A 26,291-nucleotide genomic window follows, 5' to 3' on the forward strand; every position below is an offset into this window, starting at 1 on the left:
GTTTTATGTATTCACAGCTCTTGTGTTCAAATTTAACCTTTCTTCCATTTTGGCTGTTATTTCTCCCTTTTATAAATGTTGGTGTAATTAAGCTCATTTCCTCTTTAGAGGTGAATACACAATCACAGCTAGAAATTCCTCAGTATGTTTTACAGTCTGAAATATGTGATACTCAATCTCAGAGCTAATAACTACCATGACATGTTTTATAATTGCACCATAAATCAAAGACTGCTGCATTTTAAAGTGTCATTTCAGGCTGTTTTGCAATATTTCTTGGCACTTTTGGAAGTATATCAGGGTGGAAAATGCATAATCTAGCTGGGTACAACCACAGATGAGGAAAAAGCTTTTTTTGCAGTTGTTGGAGTGCTCCAAAAGAGCAGGGACATACTTGTCACTCACCAGATACCCAGGCTGCCTCAGGGATCTCAGTGAAAGAATGATGTCTGAACAGGTGTTTCTGTCCAGCAGCTAGGAGGGAGGGGTGGAAATTAACTCATGGCAAGAGCTTGAAGAAGGGGCATTCCATTAGCAACAAGCGCTCCGTGGATTTTCTAACATGACTCATTGTTTGAATCCTTCCAGGAGAGGCCGTGTTTGGGAGGGACAAAGCTGAGAGCAAGAGAGAAAGCATCTGCTCTGAAAGTTGGAGGAACAATTCTGTTAACGCACACAGCATCTTCCAGCACCTGTCTCAAGCCTTCTGCAGCTGCTGTCAGGTAAATGATGGACTCCCACAAAATTAGGTGATTTTTTTTGTCCCAAAACCTGTTTCTGTTTGAAGAATGCTGCTTTATTTTTCATTCTGGTTTTGCCGTATATTCTATAGGTGTTATTTTAGCCCTTTCAGCGCATACGAAAGTTTGTAATGAGTCCAAGAGTTTGTAATGAGTCTTGGATAATTTCTTAGCGATTCCAAATCCCTGAGAACTAGTATAGATGCAGAGAGGCTCTTTTATCCCTTAATCAATGGTTAAATTTGTTGTATACTAAATCTTGATACTGTATCTCTCCACTGGACCACCACACGGCCTTGCTGGGACCCATTATGTCCTGACATCTGGCCTAACTCTGAAGTGATCAGGAGCATCAATTTGCTTGGTACCTTTCTGTGTATGATGATGCACAGCCTAGCACAGTGGGCAATGCCTCATTTGCACCACTGGAGTTCTGGTAATTTAATGGTAATTTTAATTTAATTAAAATTGCCACATCCCTCACATGTGTTCTCACTGGTTTGGTTTCTGCTTATCAAACTCTGAATTTATGCTAGTCAAGTTTAATCATCTCCCCAAACAGCACAAGTCATGTAATGACATCTGGCTGCATTTTGGACACGTACTATAGACATCATGAGCTGCTCTTTGATTAAGAGAGCAGTGTGTGCTACAGGCTGCCACAGGCTGCCAAAACCAAAAAGTAGCTATGGAAACTGCAGGTACACAAAACATATGTGATCTCCCACATCCATTGCTATTATTCATACTGGAGATCATTGAGAGAGACATTAATGGTTAATGGCTCAAATATTTTGCCACTTGCAGAGGCAACAGGGTGCTATGCTGGGACAGGGATTGCACCCACCAAGGAGAGGAGATGAGTTTTGGGGTATTTGGTGGCAAAACCTCTGATCCAAATTAGACAGAGGGGGACAACACCCACCACCGGAGATTCTGGGGTTTGAGCCAGATAAGACAGAAGGCCAGATAAGAAGCAGGCCCTGCAGAGGGGGATGGTGTTTTTTATCATGCCAATTATCCTCCCTTTCACCTCTGACTTAGGTGTAAAACCCCCCACCTTGGGGAAGGTCACATTTACACGTAGGCCTGGAGGTATTTATCTCTTCTGATGGGGCATAACTGGCTCAGCTACATGAGATGCAGCTGTCCTATCTTAGAAGGTGTCATAAACTATCAAAGACCCCCCGCCAAATCACCCCAAGAGTCATTCTCTAGTCCTTCCACCTAAGGACTCCATGTGATCCACAGTGTTGCAGCAGAGCCTGAGGGTGCTGCAGAAGACAGGGTAAAACTGAGTGCTGGCACCAGTAAAACAGATAAAGCTTGTAGCAATGGTGAGAGCTGAAATGCACATTGGATCAACAGGAATTCCACGGAGCTGTGGTATCTTCTCATATTGTTATAGACCAGGCCTCTTCACACTACTCCATAAACGATGCTGTCTTGAACATGATCCTAAGGGAATATCCCAGGTATGTCTGGTGCCTCTATCTTACAGCTCGTTTAAGCAAATCAGCATCTACATTACAAGTTAAAATGAACCTTGAGGTCTTGCCTTTAGGAATAGCACAGCTAATTTAGGGAGACAAGAAGGGCAATGTAATGCTGTGCACTGACCAGCACATTGACTCCTAGCAACCTTTACCAGAACATGGGCGGGAACTTCCAAGATTTGCTGTGGGAACTTTGAAAAAAACAAACAAGGGTGATAACTTCTCAGAGATTTCACTGCCATTGCCACTAGTTGTGCAAGTAAGTGAATAAGAGAACTACTGTAGGCTAGAAATTTCCAGGATGATACAGTTCGTGGTGCAATCATTGCCTACATTGCTACACACAGCATTTGCTGTGTGTCATTGCTAAGATTCTCAACTTTTCACTGTAATTAAATATCCCAGTAGAGGGAAAAGGAGCAAGTTCTTAACTTGTAAGTTGTTTTCATACTGCCAGCAACAGCAGAGTCTCTGTAAACACAACACACTGGCACCTGTCTCCTGTTTTCTCATCTAAGCACAGGACACGAACAAAGTCACTTCTTAAAAGCTGGCTTGGAGAAAAGGAAGCCCGGACTCCATATTTTGTCATAATTTTTAATATTTCCTTGGAACAAAAGAAGCATAAGGCTAGGGCCAAAATTGCTTTCAGTTGCAAACAAACAGCTTGCAGGTGTGGGCAGAGTTTAGCCTAAAATAACTGGAGGCAAAAGAAGGAAAAAAGCAGCTTAAAAATGTGATGTCAGCAGGAGAAAATAGACTCTGTGGGGCACTGGTTTTCTAAAGCCTTGTTCTGTAATCAACACAGCTCATTACTGTAGCTGCAAGCAACGCTGCAAATGGCATTTGGATGAACACATTTTGTCTTTCCACCACGCTTGCTAGTTAACAAATTGTCTGCCCAAATTGCTGAACCATGAGTATTGTGTCAAAGAAGAGGAAAGCAGCAGATTCCCTTTGTCAGGGTGGACAGGCTGTACCAAACTCTCAGTCACTGATTTCCAACCTTCTTCTGTTTAGACCCCTAGGAATTCTGCTGTGGAGGTACAGGACTTTGTATAGATGCCTCTTCCCCCTGCAGTGATAATCATATTGCTTTCTTTTTCCTCACAGTCTACAGTGTACACCTGAGCCTGAGGTCTGCAGACCACAGTTTGGAATTTGGTTTCCCAAGCAAAGACTTCACTTCGTTCTTTTTTTAAAAAAAGTCACTTTCTTGTGATATCTCAATTCATTCTATAAATATTAGTAATGTTATTTTTGCAATGCATGGGACAGTCCATCCTGCAGTCGGGATCACAGAAGGAAGTGACCACATATCTGAGATCAGCCAGCAGCATGTGACTACACAGCACACTGTAAAGCGCGTCACAAGTTCTGGGTCCCATCTCAATTCACTTTGGAGTCTCATCATGGGATTAAGGCAGTAGTACTTCTATCTCAGTTGAGGAGGAGAAAGAAATGAGAAACAGAACAGGGTCATTAATGATATCCCAAAGGTAATGGGAAAAGAGGATGGACTTTAGGGTTTTGAATATCTTTTATTTAATATGTAATTTTTGTGGCTGCCCAGGGGAACTATGGAGTCTCTGTCCTCAGAGATATTCAGAACCTAACTGGACCCAGACTGCTCTGGGTGGCCTTGTTAGAGGTTGGACAAGATGGTCTCTGGGGTCCCTTCCAACTGCAGCCAATATGTGATTTATGGTTCTGAAATTTAAATATTTTCTTCCAATTTTCTGAGAGAAGAATGAACTGAAAGAACAAAAGTGAAACTTAACAAAATCTTTCCCTTTATCAGCTTAATAAATTAACTTCTATTAACCTTTCTAACCACTGCCAACCTTGTTAACCTGAGCAATCCCATTATGTTGGCTGGATTTTATCAGCACCAAAGGTAATTCTTCAGGCAACCTCTGAGGTTTTCTCAGTGCAGAAATATGGGGGCAAGGAAGAAGCAGAGATGCACATTCTGGTTCTCTGTCCCTGTGGGGTCAGTATTTGGCAAAACAAACCCAGGACCTAGGACATGTGCTGGGATGTTTTATGCAAGTCATACCTGCATGGGTGAGAGGTTCCATAGAGAGATGTGTGGCAATAGATTCTGTAGCCATGCTGAACATCTGCTCATCTTTAAAAGAAAGACAGGACAAGGGTTTAAATGGAACCTTCACACGATGCAGGTTAGTCTGTACAAAATTATGTTTCTGTTTGTTGGGCTGGGTTTTAGGAGTCCCGGGCCTCGGGCTCTTTGGCTGTATCCATGAACTGACTCATCACTGCTTCTATCATTTCAGGCCCTTTGTTGCCCAGTGCAATTTTCAGCATCAAGTTACGCACCAAGTTATGCAGAGGATACCCAAAAGCAGAACTGGCTAAAAGCACGGGCAAACTAGGCAAATGGCTTACTTAGAGCTTACTGGGGAACAGCTGATTCCCTCTTCTCTCATGTTACCTGTCCATGCTTTCCCAAAATTTCACAGAATACTGCTAGCCCTACTCCTCCCTCCCTCTGCTTGTGCTGCAAGATTTAATTTTGCATTTCCTGGGGAATGAAACTCAGTTATGCCTGACTGCTGAGAATCACAGAGCTAACTCTGGATACAGGCTGGGCCAGTTCAGAAATGGGTCTGCTCAGCATCAGGTCTGGCCCAGGGAGGAGAAGGACCATGTACCCAGGGACAGGAGAGGGGGAAGGACACAGCCTGAAACAGGACCTTTCAGTAGTGGTTAGAACCACTCAAACTGATGTTTAGCTTCACCTCTGGACCCATGCTCTTATCTACCTGGAAGCACTCAGGAGTTTGATAAGGCTTTACAAAATTATTTGGAGCTATTCTAAATAAAGGGCTGAGGTTCCTAGACTGTTTTAGGCAGCACTTATCATGGAAGTGCAAGGCTGCAATTCCAAGATTTGATGCCTTGTTCCCTAACCCAGGTGATTCCCATACTTCAGACATCGTTAGTTATTTATTTCAGAATTATTCAGTGGCCCTTAGTCATGCTCCTCTGGGGTCTGCTCCCTTCCTGATGGGCTAGGCAGGGATTTCTCACTCACTATCTATTGCTAGCACAAGTGATTCACACTGTTAAAACACTGCTAAGTGCCAAGAACTGCCTTAATCCAATTTATGGTCTGAAATTCTCATGGCATACATTTCCCAAGTCTGAATTGTATGTGTTAGAGAGGAGACATATACCAAAGAAGATAAAAAAACCCAAACAAATAAACAACAGGTTGTTTAAGCTAAAACAGCCTTTGCCATCTTCTAGTCTAGCACTGGACTTTCTCAACCAGTAGAGCTATCCATGTATTACTGTGGTTGTACACAGCTCTCCATGCTACTAGATGAATCAGTTTCTATCTTGTAATGAAGTATTACATGCATTAATTTGCACAACATGTAAACATGACTTCCTATCACATGTGTCCCAGAGATTTATAGTGCAATTAGTCAGAGGAGAGTTGAAAGTGAAGCAAAAAGAACATTTACAGTCAGAAGAGGAAATGGGCAGGACAAGATGCATAAGTGAAAAGGCCTAATATTCCTTCCCCCACCTCAGACAGACACATATAAATAGTGAGAGAGTGAGTTCCCCTGCTCACTGGCCACCACTCATTTGCTGCATCTCTCTGGGACGTGCATCACCCCTGCAAGATGTGGGCAAAGGTACTGTCTTGTTTCCTTGCACTGTAAGATGCGATTCTCTATTTAAGCTTTCGTATCCTCACTCCAAATGTTGCAGTTGGTGACCATGAGACAATGGGATATGTGGTTCACCTGCTTTAAACTGCTTGTAACTGCTTCCTCAAGATAATCATCATGCTTCACCACAAGTGTGAGTGAGAACTTGTCTGTAATGGTGGGTACAATTCTGGTCACCATTGCTAGAGAAAGAGGAATGCAGTGTGAAAAACACAATGAAAATATATGAGCATAGTAGGGGTGAGTCCATATTGCAGAGGAGAGAGCAGCACAGCTTGGTTTACCTCAGCAAAATGAAGGCAAAAAGGCAATACCAACAGTCTGTGTGGATATGTGCAGGGGAGTAAAGGAAGGGGAATGAAGAGGGGAAATGAAAGGAGATCGTTTCCAAAGAGAGAGAAGATAAATATTCACTACTGCCAGTATAAAAAAGAGACTGTGTGTATAGATTGGTTGTAAATAACGTGTACCTCTGCATTGGGACATTTCTAATGGCCCAGGAAGGGAAGTTTTAGACCATTTTCTAATACAGGTACCAACAGCAGCTCACAGCCAAGAAGCAGGTTGAATTTGCATAATGGGTCATTGCTCAGTAGGAGAGGAAAATAAATATATATAATTCCCAGATCAGCAGGATCCAGGAACAAGGAGCCACTGCTTTTCAAAGAGGCAAGATCTTGTCTTGGAGAAAAGCTGGGATTCCTGCTGAGAATGAATTCAATGGGAGCTGGGAGCTATGAGCAATATTTGCAAGGTAGTGCTGCCAACTCCTGCTTCCTACTGAGCTCCAAGCTCAGCAAGATTTGGGATAGTAAGGCTGCCAGTCAGGGAGATTAAATGTTGCCTTCTTGTGTGGTAGTGGGTGCACTGGCTTGAAATGCTACTCTCTCACTGATTTCAATACCAACAAGTAGGTGCCGTGGGAAAGACAGATGTTTTTACTCCTATTTGGGGTGGATGTGTGTTTGTGAATAGTCATTAGAGATGGAGATGAAATGGGGATGAGATAGAGATGATAGAGATAATATTGCATAGTTATAGCACCTGCAGTGCATGCTCTCAAGGGCTCAGGGAGAAAGTAGAAGAAATACAGAACAAAAAAGGATAATGATGAAAGCATAAGTAAAATATAAATAACACAGTGACATTTCTGGGAATAAAAAGAGGAAGAATTCAAACCTTGGTTTTGCTGATGCAATTCATGTAATCAGGGGTAGAAATGGCCAGTGTGCTAGACAGTAGCCCAAAAACTGAAAGGAAAAAAAAGAGGAAAGAAAAAAAAAAGAGGAAGAAAATAGAGTGTTTATTTTAAATACAGAGAAATATCTACTTCTTTTTCTGTATTTTTTCCCTTCCCAGACAGTTACAGGAAATTTTGCCAAGGTGATTCATGGTTTGAATGCAAATCAGTTAACAGATCAAGTAATTCAGAGAAGTAAGCGAATGATTCTGGATACTCTTGGAGTGGGGCTTCTGGGTACCAGCACCGAGGTCTGCCACAAAGTGGCACAGTACAGCAAGGTAAGCTGTCTGGCATTCATATAGCACACCCTAAGGTTTAGCTTCAAGAAAGCAAGGGAAAACTTGGGCAATGAAAAGGAAATTTTACCATGGTGAAATTCTTTCAAGGATGGAAAGAGAGAAATTGTGTTCTTCCCACTGCAGACAGTGAAACTTCAGTGCTCAAATTACTTTTCACTCTGGATGGCCAAAAGTCTGTGTATCAGTCTGTATGCTAAGATCCCCCTCTACAAACAGCCAACTAAGAACCTCTTCCTTTCTTTCACCTATGATATCTTATTAAAAACATCGACAAAGTAAGCATCACTTATCACCAGCCTTTCAAATCAAGGAACTGTTAAAGAGATGGGGGGTTAGCAGTGCGTTACTTGCAGTAAAACATAATTGTCTGAAGTGCACTAGCCATTAGCTTCTCCTCTAGTCTTGCTCTCCTCAAACTAGCAGAGTAATTGACCCTGAAAATAAGCCTTCCCAGCACAGGAGTGCATCAATGAGGAGGAGTTCAGCCCATTGTTTGATCGTTCAGACCTGCCTGGGTGGACTTGTGCTCCAGAGCTCTGTGTGCCAGTTAGTCTCTTCCCACAGAGAATTCCCCTTTCCAAACCAGGGTAGTTTATGCCCTTTTATTCCGTTTGCAGCACCAGGAGGCCATCTATCGTTTACTCAGGGTCTTACTAAAACACAGAAAACAAAACCCTTTAATGAGACATCTTCCCCAACAAGATGATGACAGTCCCAACATCATTTTGGTTGGACTTGATGACCTCAGAGGCTTTTTCCAACCCAGCTGATTCTGTGATTCTCTCGATGGGTGGTGAGAAGGGACATCAGTGGCCAGAGGTTTTGTGAAGGTACTGAGCAGCCTGGTGGGTGGTGTTGGTCTGCTCCCAAGCTCTGTTTTTGTGGAATAGGACATAAGCCAACAGGAAACTGACTTTCTTTTCAGACTTTCTGAAAGAATAATATTTTTCTCATAAAAGGCAGCAGTTAGGTACCCAGAGGACATGGTCTGCTCTCAGTTACATCAGAGATACAATGCACATTTATCCTTATGTTCAAGACTTTGAATTAATTTATGTCAATTTGTTTCAGATCTACAGCTCAGATTTATCCAGTACCATCTGGGGCCACTTGGATTTCCGACTGCCTCCTCTGTATGCAGCTTTTGTGAATGGAGTGGCTGTAAGGGATGCTCTTTTATTTGCTCTGAAATCATACAAATTGATGCCATTCTTGCTCTATAGAGAACAGAATGTCCCAAAAATTGCAGCTTATTCTGAAGCCTGCTACAAAACTTTTCTAGACTATTCTCCTAATGTGCTTCAACTTCCTTCCAGTGAGTCTGAACTTAAGGTATAATATATGTATGATCCAACTCAACAGCATCCCTTACATTTAATGTGGGACCTGGGGTTGTTGTCCAGTGTCAGAACTCTACAGCTTACAACCTGGTAACCTTGCAGCAAGGCTACAGCCTTGTTAAAGCTGTTTAAAAAGGCACCCTCTAGCTCTAGCTCTTTTCACTGGGATCCGAATTTTGTGCCAACTGGCAAAGTACAGTTACAGAAAAACACAGATGCACATATAGATACATACAGACATAATATCACAAGGCAACTTTATCTTCAGTTATGTAGTTTCCAAAAGCCAGTGATATATTTTGGACATGCACTTTGTCATTAAAGCAATAACTGACTCCCCAAATGTTTGTCTAAATTCAGACTGAGGCGTTTGAAATTGAAAGATGCACAAGAGGTGGGGTAGACAAATTTGGCAATTATGCAAAACTAGGAAAGGTGACCAACCAAGGAAATAGTAATATTAAGCCTATTTAAATTAGTGTGACAACAATATCAGAGGTCCAATTTAACAGCTCATTTCCAATGTAGAGAAAATTACCTTGGAAATGAGAACTGGTACCACTCATTTCCTAGCAGCCCTTATGATATTCAGATCTGGCTGTTAGCATATATATGATCAGTTTATACCTTGGTCACAGGTCAGTTTAAGCACTTACTGAAGATACCAGAAGCACAACTTATAGGGTATTGGCCACAACTTTCCTTATCCTGCACTGCAGGGCATCTTCCCAGATGGCATCAAAGGTTTTCAAAGCAGACACTGCATTTTCTTCTATCTGTTTAGAAACAGTCCTCAAAAATGCATAATCACAGTATTACAGGGCAAAACCTGACTGCTGGGGAGCCTGACCACTTCCCATTTTGCCTTGAAGTTAAGACATAAGTGAACAGATGTGAAAGTTCAGTTTTTGAGGTGTTTTACTATGCTATATAAAAAAAAAAATGCTGTCCCTGATGCTCTCAGGTCTTTGGGGGTTCTCAAAACTTTGTAGGAGGAAGAAATGTGCCTGATAAGAAGTACATTACAGACATTGACTGCACTGTTGGGGACCATCTGCTGCCAGATCAGCAGCCATATGCCATGCTAGGAACACCTGAAACCTTCCTGAGCAGCTGGGCTCTGGGCATGGGAAAGAGAAGGCACCATTTGGGATACTCTCTTGAGCCAAGCAGCTCGTTCCTCATTCAGACTGTAGCTTTCTCCTACTCCCAGCAGCTCTGGAGAATCTGGTTTCTTGTGTGACAGGTCTTGTTCCAATGTGCTGAAAATTCAGGCTAAATCTTCCTGTACATTTGCAGGCTTGTGCCTGTTGACAGTGGATGGTTGCAGCAGAGAAATAGCTCTGATGATATAAATTCCATTTAGCAGTATTTAACTGCTAGAGTTTAATGGTGCAAGTCCTAATAGCAGCATTAGTTGCAGCCCTGGTGATGTAATTTCATTGTGTTTATATTTCATTATGTTTTGGGGAAAGAGAAAATTCTCTGTTCACATGGTGGACCTAGAACAGCTGCTTTAATTATAGCAGTCTAATTAAAGTAGCAAAAGCCAACTGCAGAAAAAAGGAATCACTGTCACACCGGTTTCAGGCTGGTACAAGTTGAATTATTGTCCTTTGAAGCAAGATCTCTGCTGCATTGCCACTTCTCATACAGCCATGTTGGGAGTAAAGGTCTTTAAAAGACTTGTTGTGAGTTTGCTGGCCCCAAGTTGGGCAACTCCCTGGGGGCTCCCCTGGCAGGGGAGACCCTCCTGGAGCAGTTCTGTGTCAGGAACGAGAGACGCATTGGACTTTTTCGGTCTTCAGCTTCTGTTTATGGTTATCTTATCAAAACTTCAGCGCACTGTCTGCACCAGACTCTGTGTGCAGGAAAAACAGCACAAAAATGGCTAACAATCTCTTGTTACAAGGCCTTTTAAGTCTAATCAAAAACTAAGCTACCCAATTAAGAAGTGACACCTAGATTATTTTCCTTTCTAATCCAATAACTGACCTCTAAAGACGTGCAATGCGGATTTTTCTACCCAATTACAAGATACCACTTAAACCCAAGAAGAAAGAGGAAGAAGAAGAAAGAAGAAAGGAACTCAAGACAACACCCTATATCCTCCATCTTGAACCCATTTATAACATACTAAAAATCCTAAAACCTAAATTTCTCACCCATGTGACATACTATGCTACTCTCTACAATCTCTACAATCTATTTCACACTTTTGTGGTTTCTAGTTTACTTTGAGGCTTAGGAAGTTTTCTCCATGAATGAGGGTCAAAGTCAGTGCTCCACTGGGGTTCAGGACACCCCAGAGCAGACAGAGAAATATTCCCGGTGCCCTGGGTTTCCACAACTTTTGAAATTTTTGCTTTCTAAGGAAGATCTAGTTCTTTGGTACTTTTTTTATACCAGTTACAGTAGTTTCATTTGACTGAGGCAACCTTGCAAAGTCAGAGTTTATTTCTACACCAATGCTTCTCTTTCCATTAGGTGCACTCAATGGACTTTGATGACACCTGGCATCCAGCCACACACCCATCTGGGGCTGTGCTCCCCGCAGTGATTGCACTCTCAGAGGCTTTTCCTCAGAAGAAAAAAATATCGGGTCTTGATCTGCTCCTAGCTTTCAATGTGGGAATCGAAGTGCAAGGCAGGTTGCTGCACTTCTCCAGAGAAGCCAGGAATATTCCAAGAAGGTACATAGAAATGTTTAAAGTAGAAAATGGAATGGAGGTGGTTTTTAATCAGTGCTAATATGCATAATTAAATGTCAGTTAACATACAGGTGGTACAGTTATTCATATTTCCTGTGCTGTTTGTCTGGAAATTTAGGGAAGGCTCATTTGACTCCTAACCCTTTAGCTAATAGATTTTTTTTAAAGCATTGATCAATTCACAATGAGGCAAAGATCTCCCTACTTACTTTGAATATTTATAGATTTATAATAATGTATAAATTTAATAATAATAGACATAACTTTATATTTTACTATAAATTTGCTTTAAACTATGAGCAGCACTAATGTTTCAGTTGCTTTCTGGGAAGGACTTACTACAAGCATTACTATTCCAGTTTTACTTTTTCCTGGGGAAAAGTAACTCTCAGGCCCACACGAGAATGCTGAATGTCTATTTCTTTATGGTCCAATCTATTTCCCATGACAATGAATGAAAAGCTTTTGTAGAGAGTGAATTTGGGTGAGTTTTTGAAATCTGGTAATGAAGATACTTTTGTCTTCTCAGGTTTCACCCACCGGCCGTGGTTGGTACCATGGGGAGTGCAGCAGCTTGTGCTAAACTGCTAGCTCTTGACCAGCTGGAATGTAAAAATGCCTTGGCTATTGCTGCCTCCTATGCAGGTGCCCCACTGGCTAATGCAGCAACCCAAATAAAGCCCCTCCATGTTGGGAATGCTGCCAAGCACGGACTGGAAGCAGCTTGCTTAGCTTTACATGGCCTTCAAGGAAACAAACAGATCTTGGACATGGAGTCAGGGATGGGTGCGTTTTATACAGATTACAACCCACAGACCCTGCCAACCCTGCAGTCCTACCCCTGGCTCTTGGACCAGCAAGATGTGGCCATCAAACGCTTTCCTGCTCATCTTGCAACACACTGGGTGGCTGATGCAGCATCTTCTGTTAGGAGGAAGCTTGTGCAGAGCAGTGAGAACTTGATTCCCCTTGATAAAATTGAGAAAGTCATTCTCAAAGTCCCTGAGGTCAGATACGTGAACAGACCCAGCCCAGCCTCAGAGCATGAAGCACGACACTCCTTCCAGTTTGTTGCATGCTCCGCTTTGCTGGACGGCAGCATATCAGTCCAGTCCTTTGCCAGCGAGAACATTCACCGGCCAGCCTTGCAGGAGCTCCTCTGCAAAACACAGCTGGAGCACCCTCCTGACAACACACCCAGCTTTGACAGCCTTTACTGCGAAGTGAGTGTCACGCTTCAGGATGGCAACACAATCAGCGACTGCTGCACTACTTTCTATGGGCACTGGAGGAAACCTCTGAAAAAGGAAGACTTGGAGAAAAAGTTTCAATCCAATGTGCTTGGCATCCTGCCCACAGAAGCCATGGAAGGCATTATAGAGACCGTGTACAACCTGGAAAAAGTAGAGGACTGTTCTGTATTAAGTAAATTTCTATCAGGACAGTCAGCTATAACAATTCCAGAGAAGCTGCGCTTCCTTTGAGTGTTCGAACCAACAGCTACATGCTCTTCACAAAGCCAATGCGATATTCAGGACAAACTCTTAGTGACAAACTTAGTGACTCAAGCACTTTTAAATAAGACTCCCATAACACAAGAACTATATGCAGTCCAATATTCTGGGGTTTGACTAAATAATTTGGTGTTTATGTGCCCAGCTTAGCCAGGCTGAACAGAAGATCCTCTGGTGGCACAGTTGACTCCAGCTATTTTTGTACCTTTAGAGGCAGAGCACTCACTGCTTGCACACAGCACAAAAATCTCCCTGCTCCTCTGCCAAAAATCTGTGTTCTGCTTCTCCTAAATAACTCCACACAGGAAATCCAAATTCTGGAAGAGTATGGAAGTGCTGTGTCCTTGAAAATCATCATGGTTAGAAGTACAGAGAATGAAAACCTTTTCATCATTATTTCTATAGATTTATCTCTACAACCTCCTTGAAGAAGGAACCTGTTAGGTCTGAGTGTTGATATTTGTGCTAAAATAAACAGAGCACATGTAGGGAAAGGGTGGCACTCAGTACTCTGCAGCATGTCAGGTGTCACCGTAGCCATTGCTCTTGCACTGACACAGCAAAGGCCTGGGCCCAGCCTGATCACACGAGTGCTGAGCACGAGGGACAGCTCCACATGCTTCATCATAAAGGCATTATTTCCCAGTTCCATCTGTTGGCTACTCTGGGCTACAGGTCTGTTCCTGTTTTATTCCCACCCCAGTTACATCAGACACTGAGCAGGTGATATCAGTTTAGGTTACTTCAGGCCCAGCAGAGTGTGGGATACACTACACGGGGCAGGAGTGACAGAGACCTGTGAGCACCAGAGCACTTCTTTCAAGAGACAACTCAGTGTCCACAGTGAATCCAGATAATCAATTCTGGGAATTTTTTGCTCCTCCAGGAGTATAAAGCCTTGCCAGACTGAGCTTCTAAAAGAAGCTGCTAACCCTTTGTTCACATTTATAAGATCAAAGCATGCTCTCTAACACCTATAAAATTGTCTTTCTCAAGGCACTAAACAATGTATGCCAAAAAAAAAAACCAAAATAAATCTAATTCATTTTACTAAATAAATCTGAAATTACCTCATTTATTAGCGTAAAACTTGTGTATTTTCCACATGCAATGCATTCATTTGTGCTGCATATAACCACATTCTTTTATTTTTCCCTTCTGATTAGAAATCAGAATTGAATTCTTCACCTATAACAATGGTAAACAGACTCATTTACAGCTACTTCACTTGTAATTGCAGCTGGGTAACAGCAAATATTAATTACTGATAACCATTAATGATGTTATAAAACCCCATTGCCCATTCAGTCTTTTTTAAGACTGAATACATTTGGATTCATTAAAAAAAAAAAAAAACCTAAAACAAAAACAAAGGAACTCCCCCCACCACCTACAATATATGGTTTCTATTTTAAAAAAGAAATAAATAGGTTAAATTCAGCAGTAACCATCTATGTATAAAACATTAAAAAAACACCCCACCACACCAAACAAACCAGGAACTGTGAAGTTTAGCAGTTGCATTATTTTATTAATTCAATCAAAGGAAGCTAAGTGTTTATGCTTAGCTACACTGATTTCATTGGAGAAGTCTGTACGCTTCTAGTCAGGCAAGCTTCAGGACTTCTTGTACCATTGTTCCAATTCCATCAAAGATTTCATGCAGAGGAGCCTTGCACATGAAAGCACAGGTAGTAACTATTTTATTGGCTTTATCCACGTGGGATTCATTTACATTTTTGCAAATGTGCTTACATCCAAGCTCTGCTATAGCAGATGCCGTTTCAGCATCAGGAAATCTGTAAATAAAAATACTTTAATTAACATAAAGCAATGATACAGCCATAAAATTCTGCACACATAACTTGAATGATAGAACTACAATAATATCTACATGACTCTTTAGCTGATGATGACAAGGGAGTCAAAGAGGCTGCTACTATCAGATTTTCCAATCCCCTACAGACACAGCAAGTGATCTAATACCTTTGAAAACAAGGTCTGAAATATGGAACCACAATATGTAAGAAGGTACAAGAGTTTTTAACAATCTTTACATAAGTTTGGAAGATGATACCAAGTGCAGCCTTAACAGATCTTTAGAAGAATGAGAGAAGCCAGCTGAACTTGCAACCTTTTCTAACACCTCCATGTAAGGTGTTCCTCTGGGATCTCTAGAGATTTGGATTTTTCCTTTCTGATAAGGAAGGAACAGATGCAATCTGTTCTGAACAGAATCCCCCACTAGGGCTGCTGATAAATTTAATTCAGAAGTTTTATTGGGAGTTGACAGTTCTTGAAGCAGTACTGATTTCTGCCATGCCCTGTTTTCATCTCCCTCCCCTAAAGTGGCCCCAAACCACTACCACCAGAAAAACTTTATTAAAAATCCCTGAGTTAACAGTTGGACTCGCTCATCCTAGAGGACTTTTCCAACCTAAACAATTCCATGATATCACAGATCAGTGTATATCTGGCTGTAGCATCACAAGTCACCCGATCTCGTGGATTCATTCTGTCTGCCCTGAGAGTTCTGTGCCTACTACTATTATTCTAGAGAAAACTGTCACTAATTTTTCTTAGAAGTAACTAAGTTCCCCCAGGTTTACTGGTACCAAAGAGACTTTTACACAGAAGCCTGTCCACTTCCTAATCGTAATTCCAATGTAAATCATCTCCATCCATTTCCTTCTTACCTTCCATCTACGTTTTTATCCTGACCGACTGTAACCTCACAACCAGGAAAGACTTTGGCTGCCAGAACTGGTGATATACAGCACAAACCAATGGGCTTTTTAGCACTGTGGAAGGCCTGGAGTGTGGAGTTCACATGCTCATTGACAGTACAGTTCTTGCCATCTACAGCCCAGGAACACAGATTCTTTGCTACACCAAAACCACCTAAGAAAAAAAAATACAAACCAAAACCAAAAAGCTCAAATACAAGGCACTGCTAAAAGCTATTAAATTTGATAACAGCACACACCAAACAGTTCTTTTTTACAATATAATCTTGGTATCCATGGGACTGTTAAGTAATTGTACTGAAAGCCTTACAATGTCACTGTAACCTGTAAATGATGGGTTTACAATGTTAAAAGTTTAACTGTGCACTTTTTTATACCATGTTGGTTATACATAGGCCAGAAAGCTTAACCTTGTTTCAAAAAGCAACAAAGAGACAAACAGGAAACCTCACATTTGTCTGCTAGTCCCTAGAACAGCTGTACCATCTGTTGTGCACTCAATAAAGAAGAGGGACCAGAAGACCAATATTAGTTAAAAGCACAAGTATGGAATTCATGGGAGTAATACAAACAGTGATTTGACCCTCTATATTCATGAACTCTCAAGTTTTACTTTGATGCTTAAACAATTATAGAAGAGCTTTTCTTCTTCCCTAGAACTACTTTTCAACTTCAAAAAAAGCCATTAACATAATAAAAAAACACTGGGGATTTTACACAAAATGGACATTATAACATATAGTATTCTAAGACAAAAACTTGTAAATGACAACATAATTTCCTATTAAAAATAGTGATTTGTCTTTCTAGAAATTAGTTTTAACAGTCCTTTAGGTACATTTAATCTTCATTTAATTGTATAAGCAGATTGTATTTTACAGCTCCTTTGTCTGCTGCATTTATAACCATCAGAATAATCAAAGTAAGGTTATTCCACATGGAATGTGCACAGCATCAACTTTTGTCCAATAAGCATAAGAAAATTTCCACAAGTACTTCAACAGACAACATCAAGAAGCTTTGCATTTTTAATATTTTTCCTTTCCTGGTTTGCTCACTTTCAAGTGTTATCTGAAATCTGTGAGGTAAGATTTTAATTTTCAAACTAAATAGGGTTTATTTCCCTCTAACAGTTATTACAGCAATCCCCCCGAGCCTGGGTTATAACAGCATGAAATTAATGTGCAAAACATCTGTGTTTCTCTACTTGCTCCTGATCAGCCACTCACTTGAAGTGCAGGCAGAATTGTTTCTCTGTGTTATACACACACTCCCTCTGCTGGCCTTACAACAGTGTGAAAACCTCAAAATTAACACTTAGGCCCAATCATGAAGGCAGTAGTTAACAGTGTAGATATTCTCAGTCCAGTCAGAGAGAAAAAGAAAAAGATTTCTGCCAGGCTAAGCCTGGGAAAAAGTCCAGGAGGAATGTAAACAACCTATTATCTTGCTTTCCATTCATATTGTTTATAGGTATGTTCTACTACACTGACCTAAGTCCAGTGTACCAATCAGGTGAAATGTTTTTACTCTAAGACTAATGGAATTAATGTCCACTATGTTCTCTATAAAAGAGAGAAGTGCTCTTGAATAAACGCGCATTTTGCCTTCTGAAATCGTGTGAGTCATTTTGCCCGTCCCTGGCTCAACAGCGTCAAACAGTACTATGAATATTCTGGAAAGAGATCTTCAGCAAGTCACAATTTCCTCGTGATGCACTGGTTTCTTCATTTCTAAAAGTGATTACAATTACCTCTGTCTGGAATAAAATTTTGTGGTCTCTAAGTAAAAAATTATCCATAAACATGTTTAGTACAACTTGATCAGCAGCTGAGTGGATACATAATTAAACAGAATGTACTCCCATCTGACATGGAACATAATCTATTTGGCAACCTGCTATTCTGCCAACATTTTCAGAGGCCCTGAAATTAAGGCATTGCCATGTAACTGAGTTCTGACCCAATTTTTGTACTCCTGTCAGGGTTCTTGTCCACACGTAAGAAGTGAAGTTTTCACAACCTTCAGTAAGAAGGAATGGTGGGATGCATAACCTAATACCAAAAGAACACTCTGGTATTTTAACTTAATGAACTAGGAATCAATAAATGTACTGAGTTCAAAAATCACAAATAATTTTCTTTTGAAAGATGAGCTCAGCTGGTCAGAGCACGGTGCTAATAATACCAAGGTTGTGGGCTCTACCCCTGTGTGGGCCGTTCACTTAAGAGTTGGACTCAATGATCCCTGTAGGCCTTCCAACACAGAGTATTGTGGGATTTTGTGATACCTACCAGGGAAAATGACAGCATCAAATTCACTAGCTTTCAGTTCAGCCAAATCCTGAATGTTTCCCCTTGCCAACCTGGCACTTTCAACTAACACATTTCTCTTCTCTTCTGCTGGAGTTCCTTTTAGGTGATTGACTACATCCCTTTGCTCAATATTGGGGGCAAATATCTTCACCTAAGAAGACAGATGAAGCAATTTTGAATGAATGTAAACAAAACTCATACATATTTGTCACAATAAAGATCATTCAATGAAAACAGGTTTTGTCCCTGAAGCCTCTTATCTAAGTTAAGCAAATTCCACAGGATGAATCTAGCACATTAAATATCTAAAGCAACATATGATATATTAGGATGGGTAAACACAGGCATTGTTCCCATCCTATTCCTGCAGCATTTTGACAGGAGAGTATTCTTATGCCAACATCAAGCTTACTGATTTTGCCAGGGCAGATAAGGCCAAGGACAAACAGGACACCACAATTTATACCAGCAGCCCAACTGGACATACAGCTCACTTTGAATAAAGATTGCTCCTAACTGTTATGGGATGAAAATGCTAAAAAAGTTTGCCATAAAAAAGTTAAAGATGCAAATTTTACAAGCATTTCTAGAGCAAACATTAGAGTTACCAGCTGTCCTAAAACACCAGCAGCAGAAAGGAAGACCAAAACACAGGAGAACCGATTTTGGTTAGACACAAAAGGAGGACACTGCATCAGAATATAAAGCTCTGTGACAGGTCTATCAAAGGGGCTGTTTTCCTGAGGCTGTTTTGAAGCTTCTTTTGCAAACTTCTCAGAGATGACAATTTTGTGCTAAATATGAGGATGCTATTGTTACTATCAGACACCTGAGTGTGGCTACACACAGACAGTGACCAGCTTCTGCCATCTGAAGCCAGAGATGGGACCAAAGCACACCACTACGTCCTGGCCCAGGCTTCTCTGACAAGTCCCAGTTTACCAAAGAGGGCCTGGAAACAGTGAGCAGAAAACAAGCAGGTGAACCCCAGTGAGGGCTGCAAAAGCAATCGGAAAGAAGATAAAGCGTTTTAACCCATCTTCAGCTCCTCCTTGTTCCCAGCTTCACAGGATCACAGAATTGCTAGGGCTGGAAGGGATTTCTGGAGATCATCCAGTCCAACCCCCCTAACCAGGCAGGGTTAGCTAGAACAGGCTACACAAGAATGCATCCAGGTGGGTTTTGGATATGTCCACAGAGGGAGACTCCATGACCTCCCTGGGCAGCCTGTTCCCATGCTCTGCCACCTTCAATGTAAAGAAGTTCCTCCTGATGTTAACATGAAACTCCTTGTGGTTTAGTTCATAGCCATTGCTCCTCACCCTGTCACTGGGCACCACTAAAAAGCCTGGCACTCTTGCCCACAAAACTGGATTCATGACCTGGTGTGTGACAAGCAAATAACTACACACTCAAGAGAGACATAGATTATTTATTTCAGAGTCGTACAAGCCTGGGTGTTCAGTGGTATTCCACAAATCAAGCACACCCACTGGACTTTTTATGCCATTGTCTATACACGGAAATTCAGAGAACTCTCCAAGCGCAGCCCCCCTGCTATGACTGGCTAGCCGCTGCCATGCAGGTTTTGTATCTCCAGTTAACTTCTACACGTGCTCAGGGGAACGGTCCTCAGCCGGGCAGGGTTCTCTCTGACCTGCAGGCATGACTTTTAGTGTAATAATTTAGCTGTACTAATGAGACCCCTCTTCAGTCTTGCGTCCAGCTGCCTGTGCGACCTGAACTCCTGTCAAGGAGCCAGGCAGGCCTTTGGGCGGGGATGAATAAATCAGGGGAGGGGGCAGCATAAAGAGAGAGGTTACGGCTGAATGGGCTTTGCAGGGTGCAGTGGCGGCGCAAGGGAGCACCGCAAACCGGGAGGGGCTCCGGACCCAGGGAGAGGGGAACTCTCGGCTGCTGTGCCGCACGCCGCACACCGCACACGGAGTGTGCCGGGCCACACGCACGCACACGGAGACACACATGCCACACGCACCCCCACACCCACCGCCCTCCGCTACCTCCGCGCCGCCGCGGCTCAGGTGCACCAGCGCCGCCGACGCCTCGTGAATCTCGCTGCCATCGAAGACGCCACAGCCGGCGAGCACCAGCGCCACCCGCTTGCCCATGGCAGCCGCCCCTCAGGCCTGGCAAGGAGCTGCGCCAGGCGGCGGGCCCCGGCCTGGCACCACTGTCCCCGCTGCCTCTCCTCCTCCTCCTGCCGCGCCTGCGCCGCCGGGCTCCGCCGCAGTGTCCATCTTCCGCCAGCGTACGGGCGGGCGGGGCGGAAAATAAAAGAGGAAATCTGGAAAACAAACGGCATGTGCCTCTAGTTCTAAACAAAACAGGCTCAGACGTATTTTCGGCCTCACGGCTGGCCCGGCCCGCGCCCCGCAGCGGGGCTGTGACGGGCGGTGCCGCACGGTGACCCTCGGTGTGCTGTGGAACGCGCGCGTTCCCGTCGCTAGTCCCAAATCTGCCGGGCCTCGCAGAGCCTCGGGGGTGCCTGTGGGGTGGGTTTTGTTTGGTGGGTTTGTTTTGTGTGTAGGGCTATAATTGTGTAAAGAAATCTGCTCCCAAATGGCTTTGAAAGCCAAAGAAGAAAAACGGAGTTTGGTAAGGGGCCCGCGGTACTGCTGGGTCCTGATGCTGTTTGTTTCAGTGACCCCACCTAGTCCTTTTTCTCCCTTAACCTCATGCCGGGTTTCAAGGAGCTGCTGCACTTTATCAGGGAAAACTGAGGTATTTTAGCAAACCAAACTTTCTTCCTTGACCTACTCCCAACTTAGTCCCTTAGGGCATTGCTTTAGTGAACAAAAAGGGAAAGATTGCATCCCATGTCTCCTCCTTAGGACTGCACACAAATGCCACACCAGGGATCAGCTGCATTGAATTTTAGTAAGATCTCTCAGCTCCTGGTCCTTCGTTTTTCATGAGCTGCCTCTCTTATAATAAGAAGGAGCTTGTGTTTAATAATGAAAACTTACTCTTCTGCTAGACCAGAGGACTGAAAAACTGCATCTTGTAGAAAAATTAGAGTGTCTTCCAAAAATTTGTAGTATGGGTTTTCTGCAGAGGACATGAGAGTGAGCAGTCTGGGCAGAACAAAAACGACATTTGAAAGCAGAGCCTTTTCCTGCAGCAAAATGCATTCAGTTGCATACTGATTGGTTGGCAGTCTGTGTGGCATGATGGACAGGGAGATTCTGGAACAGGACAGGGCCAGGATAGGAAAATTCCCTGCTGAAGGGCACACTCCTGTCTGCTGGGTGATGTTTACTCCTAACAGGTGTAGGGCTTCAGCTCAGTCTACACCACAGCCCACACTCTGCCTCTTAGGATTGAGCAGGACTACAGCATAGCTCCACTGAGAGTCTGCAGAGCTGGAATCTCACTGGAATCATCTTTATGCTTGAAAGCTAGGAGAAGGCTTCTGCCTGGAAGCAGTTTAAGCTCAATGCATGTGTGGAGAAACGGGTGTAGTCCTAAACTCTGCTGTGTGTTAGGGCCAGGGTTAATGTTTGAGCTAGGGAAGTGAGCACCTTCAGGTCTGCAATTCCCTGCTCCTTTCTGACCTGACTTACTGGCTAGTCTTTCTGGATGGATCCTGGACTTGAATTGTCAGTAACTTCATCTCCTGGCCCTGTCTTTTAAATGGATCTCAGATTCACATTATAGGTGGTCCTTTTCCCTGGATGGACTTGATTGGGATACGATAGTCCTATCCCACTTCAGGTTCTGTATGTCACACCTCTGTGCCAGCTCTGTTCCCTGATCTAGCTACAATTTGCTCATGCCATATCCCTGCCCTGTGTGACCTTGTCATGGCCCTCTGTGTCTTATGTCTATGTTTCCATCCCAGCTTATGACATGTTCTTGCCCCAGGTCTCTGTCGCCCCAAAGTAGTCCTAAGAGGACTCTTCTCCATCCTGGGCCCACAAAAGCAAGAGCATTTCACAAGGAGTACAGCTCTGAAGCCAGATGTTAGCAAGGCGAGAGGTCACACCATGTTGGGAGGAGAAGCTGCGGTCAAAGCCCTCAGTGCACTAGTAGCCCTATAATTACCCTGGCTAGCCTCTGCTGTGGCCTCCACCCACACACCCTCCAGCCACAAATCCGTGGGCACTTAGGCCTGGGCACCCAGACGTCACCTGAGCTGTGCTGCAGGTGTGTCCCGTTTCCTGTTGTCCTGATGTGTGGGTCACTCTTCCTGCACATCCTGTGACTTGACCTTGGCACAAGTAGTGTAATCCCAGCCTCTACCCTGCTGTATCTGGGGCTGCTGCTGGATCCAGCCACTACTATGTGCCTGTTCCCTTTCAGAAACTGAATAGCAGTGAGGTTCCACCAAGAGTCTGCTCACTAGAAAAATCCATGGTGGTGAGGCAAATGCAAGGTTATGCTGGAATGACCAATGCATTGGGTCTGCATCAGTGGGCTACACTGCTGGATTCAGGTGTGGCTGCAGTGTAGCTCAGGTGAGAGGCAGGAGCTTTGGCTTAAAAGCAGCTTGCCAGGAAAGGAGCAGGGAGCACCTTCTGAGGTTTCTCAGCAGAGCAGAAGCAGTTTCTGAATTTCCTCACAAGTTTTTGTCAGACCTTGAACAACCAGCTGCACATTCTGAAGGGAAGAGAGCAGGTACCGTCCCCTCCAGACTTCAAGGGGTTGAATTACAGCTCTGCCCTAGACCCCAGCCTTTTTCCTGCTGCCCAGGATTTAAGAAATATGGTTTTTTTCTGATGGAAATCCTGCTTTGAGGTGCCTTAAGTTGCCTGACAACAGCTGTTAACTTAAATTTGACTTGGACAGCTGTTTGTATTTCACAGGCACCCAGCTGACTCATCAATTCACTTATCCCTACCCTGCAGCAAATCCCAGAGGGTTCATCTCAGTTTAAAACTCATTATGAACTTCCTCTGCATCCTTATCCCAACCCTCTTCCTATCTCTCAGGCTTCAGCAGACCCCCCCCCCCCCAGAATTCCAGCTTAGAAAGAAATAATTTCCATCACCTGTCCCCTAAGCTGGCAAAGGAGGAGCTGCCTTGTAATCCCAAATTTTACTGAACTGCACATCTGCCCTGAGCACAGTTCTCATCCTAGCTGCCAGGGTCAAGGAGATCCTGAGGGGAACTCTTAGCAGTATCTTACAAAGCCCAGTCATTCCCTGCTCCTGTAGAAAAAGACATGGCTTTCTCCCAGCCCAACTTACAGCTCAGGTGGCATCTCAGGCTATGTAGCAAAGTGTAGGTGCACAGGAGCCCTGTTTCTGGCTCTTCTCAAAATTCCTTTCTTACCCCTCAAAGGTAGAGATTGTGCCTCTGACTGATGAACTCCTGTCTTCAGCATGACTTCAGGTAATGTTTGTATTTCTCAGTATGCCTCTGGTTGACTCAATAGCTAGCAAATGCCAGTGTGAGTGGGGAAAAAACCCCTGTGATCAGTAAAGCTGCCAGATGTGTAGCTTTATCTGCTGTGAGCCACATACATAACTGACTTTCCTGCTGAATGGCACACTGCCAATGTGTGCATAGGCTGGGAGATGTGCAGCTGTGGTGTAAGCACCATCCAGAGCAGCCCATTTTTGTGAGACAGGGGCTGTTACTTCAGGTGCAACAGCCTCTCTGCTGTGACTTACAGTGTGATGACTCAAGTACATGTTCAAAGCCAAACTGTCTGTTCAAACCCACAACTTCTGACTGAAGCAGCAGGATTTGTTTTCCCTTTTCTCTCAGTCAATTCCATCCTGTTCATGTCAAGGGTAAAGATGGAGAAGGTACTGATTTATAATGGGAAATTATCAAGAGTCTTTGTTGTTTCAGGAAAATGTTAGTTTTCACTAATCAAAAAAGAAAATATTCTGGGAAATGAGAAAAATTTAGGAATCCTATTAGGTCTAGAATTTGATCTTTGTAGCCAGTTTCAGTATTTACTCAAAGCCTGTTACTGGACAAAAATGCAGATCAGCTCTGTGGGTTTATAATTGGGAATGTGACATATTTCTGCATAATAAACTAGACAATGGCTTTTTAGCTCAAGTATATTTATTCATAAATGTATTAGTGGTTTATTTCCTATGTTCACAACATAAATTAGATTGCATGAAAAAAAAGGTACCTTGCTGCCAAAGTTTCCTGTGGGATGTGATGAAGTAAGATATAAAAATGCTATTAAAAATTTTTAAATAAATAAATCAACCCCTTCAGCATCTACATAGTGGAGATTTAATAATCCACACTGCAAACATGCTGAGTCAGGACTAAGTCATGACCTGTTCATACTGCATTTCAAGTTTGGCTAGCAAGCAGTTATGGCACCTTCATTATGCCATTTCGCTTCCTTGCATCCTGGTTTCAAAGACGGGATAAATTAGCCTTCCTTCATTTCATAAAGCACTTCCAGAGTTACGCATCTAAATCTCTAGCACTAGGAATTATGGCTATATTCCAAACAAACACATATCTTTTTGAACAGATTAAAGAGCTGGTATATTGTACTACACTCAAGCTATGAAACATGCATGATTACTGGCACACTTTCTTTTCTAACAAATAAACCCAGAGATTTTATAAATCAGACAAAATTACCATGCATGAGATTAAAATGAGATTTGGAAATATAAGTGTGTAATTTGTTATATAAGCATGCATTTAATTAATGTATAGTGCTGAATTGCATGGGTTTTAAAAACAAACACTCTAGAATCAGACTGCAGAGAAGTGAGATAAAGAAATGTTGCTGAAATTAAAAGTTTAAAAGTTTTCTGTACATCTTTAGTATCCCCAGCATTACTGAAACTGATAGTCAGCAGCCTATCCTGCATTTTTATGAAGGATGCAGGGTTTTCCACCTGCAATTTTTTTTGAATATATAGCCTAGCATTGTTCTTTAGGGACTCACATGAAATGAGCAGGGATACTTTTCTGGCTCCCAACAGTCAAAAGTCCACGGCACAGTTATTATTTACCCAGTGAGCAGCATACACCAGTGTCTTCACTCTGGGTGCCAACTACTAAACTTAGCCTTCTGGACTCTGATGCCAGCATAGCGAGTTTTGAACTCCTCAGAACTGGAAAAAGCTGCGTTTTTTGCAGGGATGCTGCTGGCAAACCTGTCTTCACAGTTTCTCTTAGTTCATCTGCAAGACAGTTCTCACCATTACCATAAAGATGAGAGAATAAACTGCTCTATGATTCCTGTAATGTAAAGTGTTATGATTTGAAAAAGTGTTCTGAAATGGGTGACAGATATACAGACTTAGCTTGAAGCCCTGAAAAGTTTCAGACAAGACTTCGAGCAGTCTGAAGAGGCTCAGGGTTACCAGGTTTGTCACAGCAAAAGCCTCTCTGCCATTTGGTGAGGCCTCATGTCATCATCCCGGGGCCAGGCCCAGAGGTCACCCCCTCAGTAGGTTCTGGGTGTGAGGATGGGCACTTGATGTGCTTTTTACAGGATCACAGAACCAATTAGGTTGGAAAAGACCTCTGAGATCATGGAGTCCAACCCATGATTGAACACCCCACGTCAACTACACCATGGCACTCAGTGCCTCCACAGTGCTGCATCCATCCAGTCTCTTCTTAAATACCTTCAGGGACAGTAACTCCACCACCTCCCTGGACAGTCCATTCCAATATCTAATCACCACTTCTGTCACGAAATTCTTCCTTATGTCCAACCTAAATCTCCCCTGGTGTTGCTTAAAACTAAGTCCTCCCATCTTGTCACTGGTTAGCGGGGACAAGAGACCGACCCCGACCTACAGCTTCCTTTCAGGCAGCTGTAGAAAGTGATGTGGCTCCCCATGAGCCTCCTTTTTTCTAGGCTAAATGCCCCCAGTTCCCTCAGCTGATCCTTGTGCTCCAGAGCCTCCAGCAGCCTTGACGCATTTCCAAAGCAGCGAGTGAAAGGACAGACAACCCCTGCTCCACCTAAACGATAACGACGTGTGTGACTCGGACCTCCAGCAAACTCAGTCGCAGTTCGGCGGTGTGACGTTTCTCAGGGGTGATTCGGCACACGGCGGGTTTCTGCCGGGAGGAGGAGGAGGAGAAGCAACCCCCTCGGTCGTGCCCCTGCCTGCAGCCCGGGCCCGGCGGGCGCCGCCGGCCTCCCCGGCCCCGTGGGCGGGCGCGGGGGCGGCCCCTTCCCGCCCGGCCTCCTCCGGCCCCGCCGCTTCCC

General features: G+C 43.3%; 2 protein-coding genes across 7 annotated transcripts in view; one reads left to right on the top strand and one right to left on the bottom strand.

Annotated features, from left to right (window-relative positions):
- The window catches only part of ACOD1 (aconitate decarboxylase 1), a 31,319-nt gene extending 17,999 nt beyond the window's left edge, over window positions 1-13,320 (top strand). For 3 of the 6 annotated variants that reach the window (XM_068182377.1, XM_068182378.1, XM_068182374.1), the window contains 5 exons: window positions 589-722; window positions 7,303-7,464; window positions 8,557-8,646; window positions 11,313-11,518; window positions 12,066-13,320. In XM_068182377.1, the coding sequence (XP_068038478.1) occupies window positions 7,387-7,464; window positions 8,557-8,646; window positions 11,313-11,518; window positions 12,066-13,020 (1,329 nt within the window). In that variant the 5' untranslated portion in view covers window positions 589-722; window positions 7,303-7,386 and the 3' untranslated portion in view covers window positions 13,021-13,320. Of the gene's footprint in view, window positions 1-588; window positions 723-5,452; window positions 5,908-5,962; window positions 6,184-7,302; window positions 7,465-8,556; window positions 8,647-11,312; window positions 11,519-12,065 lie in introns of those variants that run through there. The other 3 variants (XM_068182376.1, XM_068182379.1, XM_068182375.1) reach the window with 3 other exon arrangements.
- A 1,235-nt stretch (window positions 13,321-14,555) lies between these two features.
- LOC137469542 (glutamine amidotransferase-like class 1 domain-containing protein 3, mitochondrial) lies at window positions 14,556-20,342 on the bottom strand. Its single transcript, XM_068182384.1, has 4 exons — window positions 20,134-20,342; window positions 18,092-18,263; window positions 15,747-15,951; window positions 14,556-14,849 (listed from the first exon to the last, which is right to left on the bottom strand). The coding sequence occupies exons 1-4, from the start codon at window positions 20,239-20,241 to the stop codon at window positions 14,657-14,659; spliced, it is 678 nt and encodes a 225-aa protein (XP_068038485.1). The 5' UTR covers window positions 20,242-20,342; the 3' UTR covers window positions 14,556-14,656.
- Between the last annotated feature and the right edge of the window lie 5,949 nt (window positions 20,343-26,291).

Source organism: Anomalospiza imberbis, chromosome 2, assembly GCF_031753505.1.
Source record: "Anomalospiza imberbis isolate Cuckoo-Finch-1a 21T00152 chromosome 2, ASM3175350v1, whole genome shotgun sequence".
Taxonomy (NCBI): domain Eukaryota; kingdom Metazoa; phylum Chordata; class Aves; order Passeriformes; family Viduidae; genus Anomalospiza; species Anomalospiza imberbis.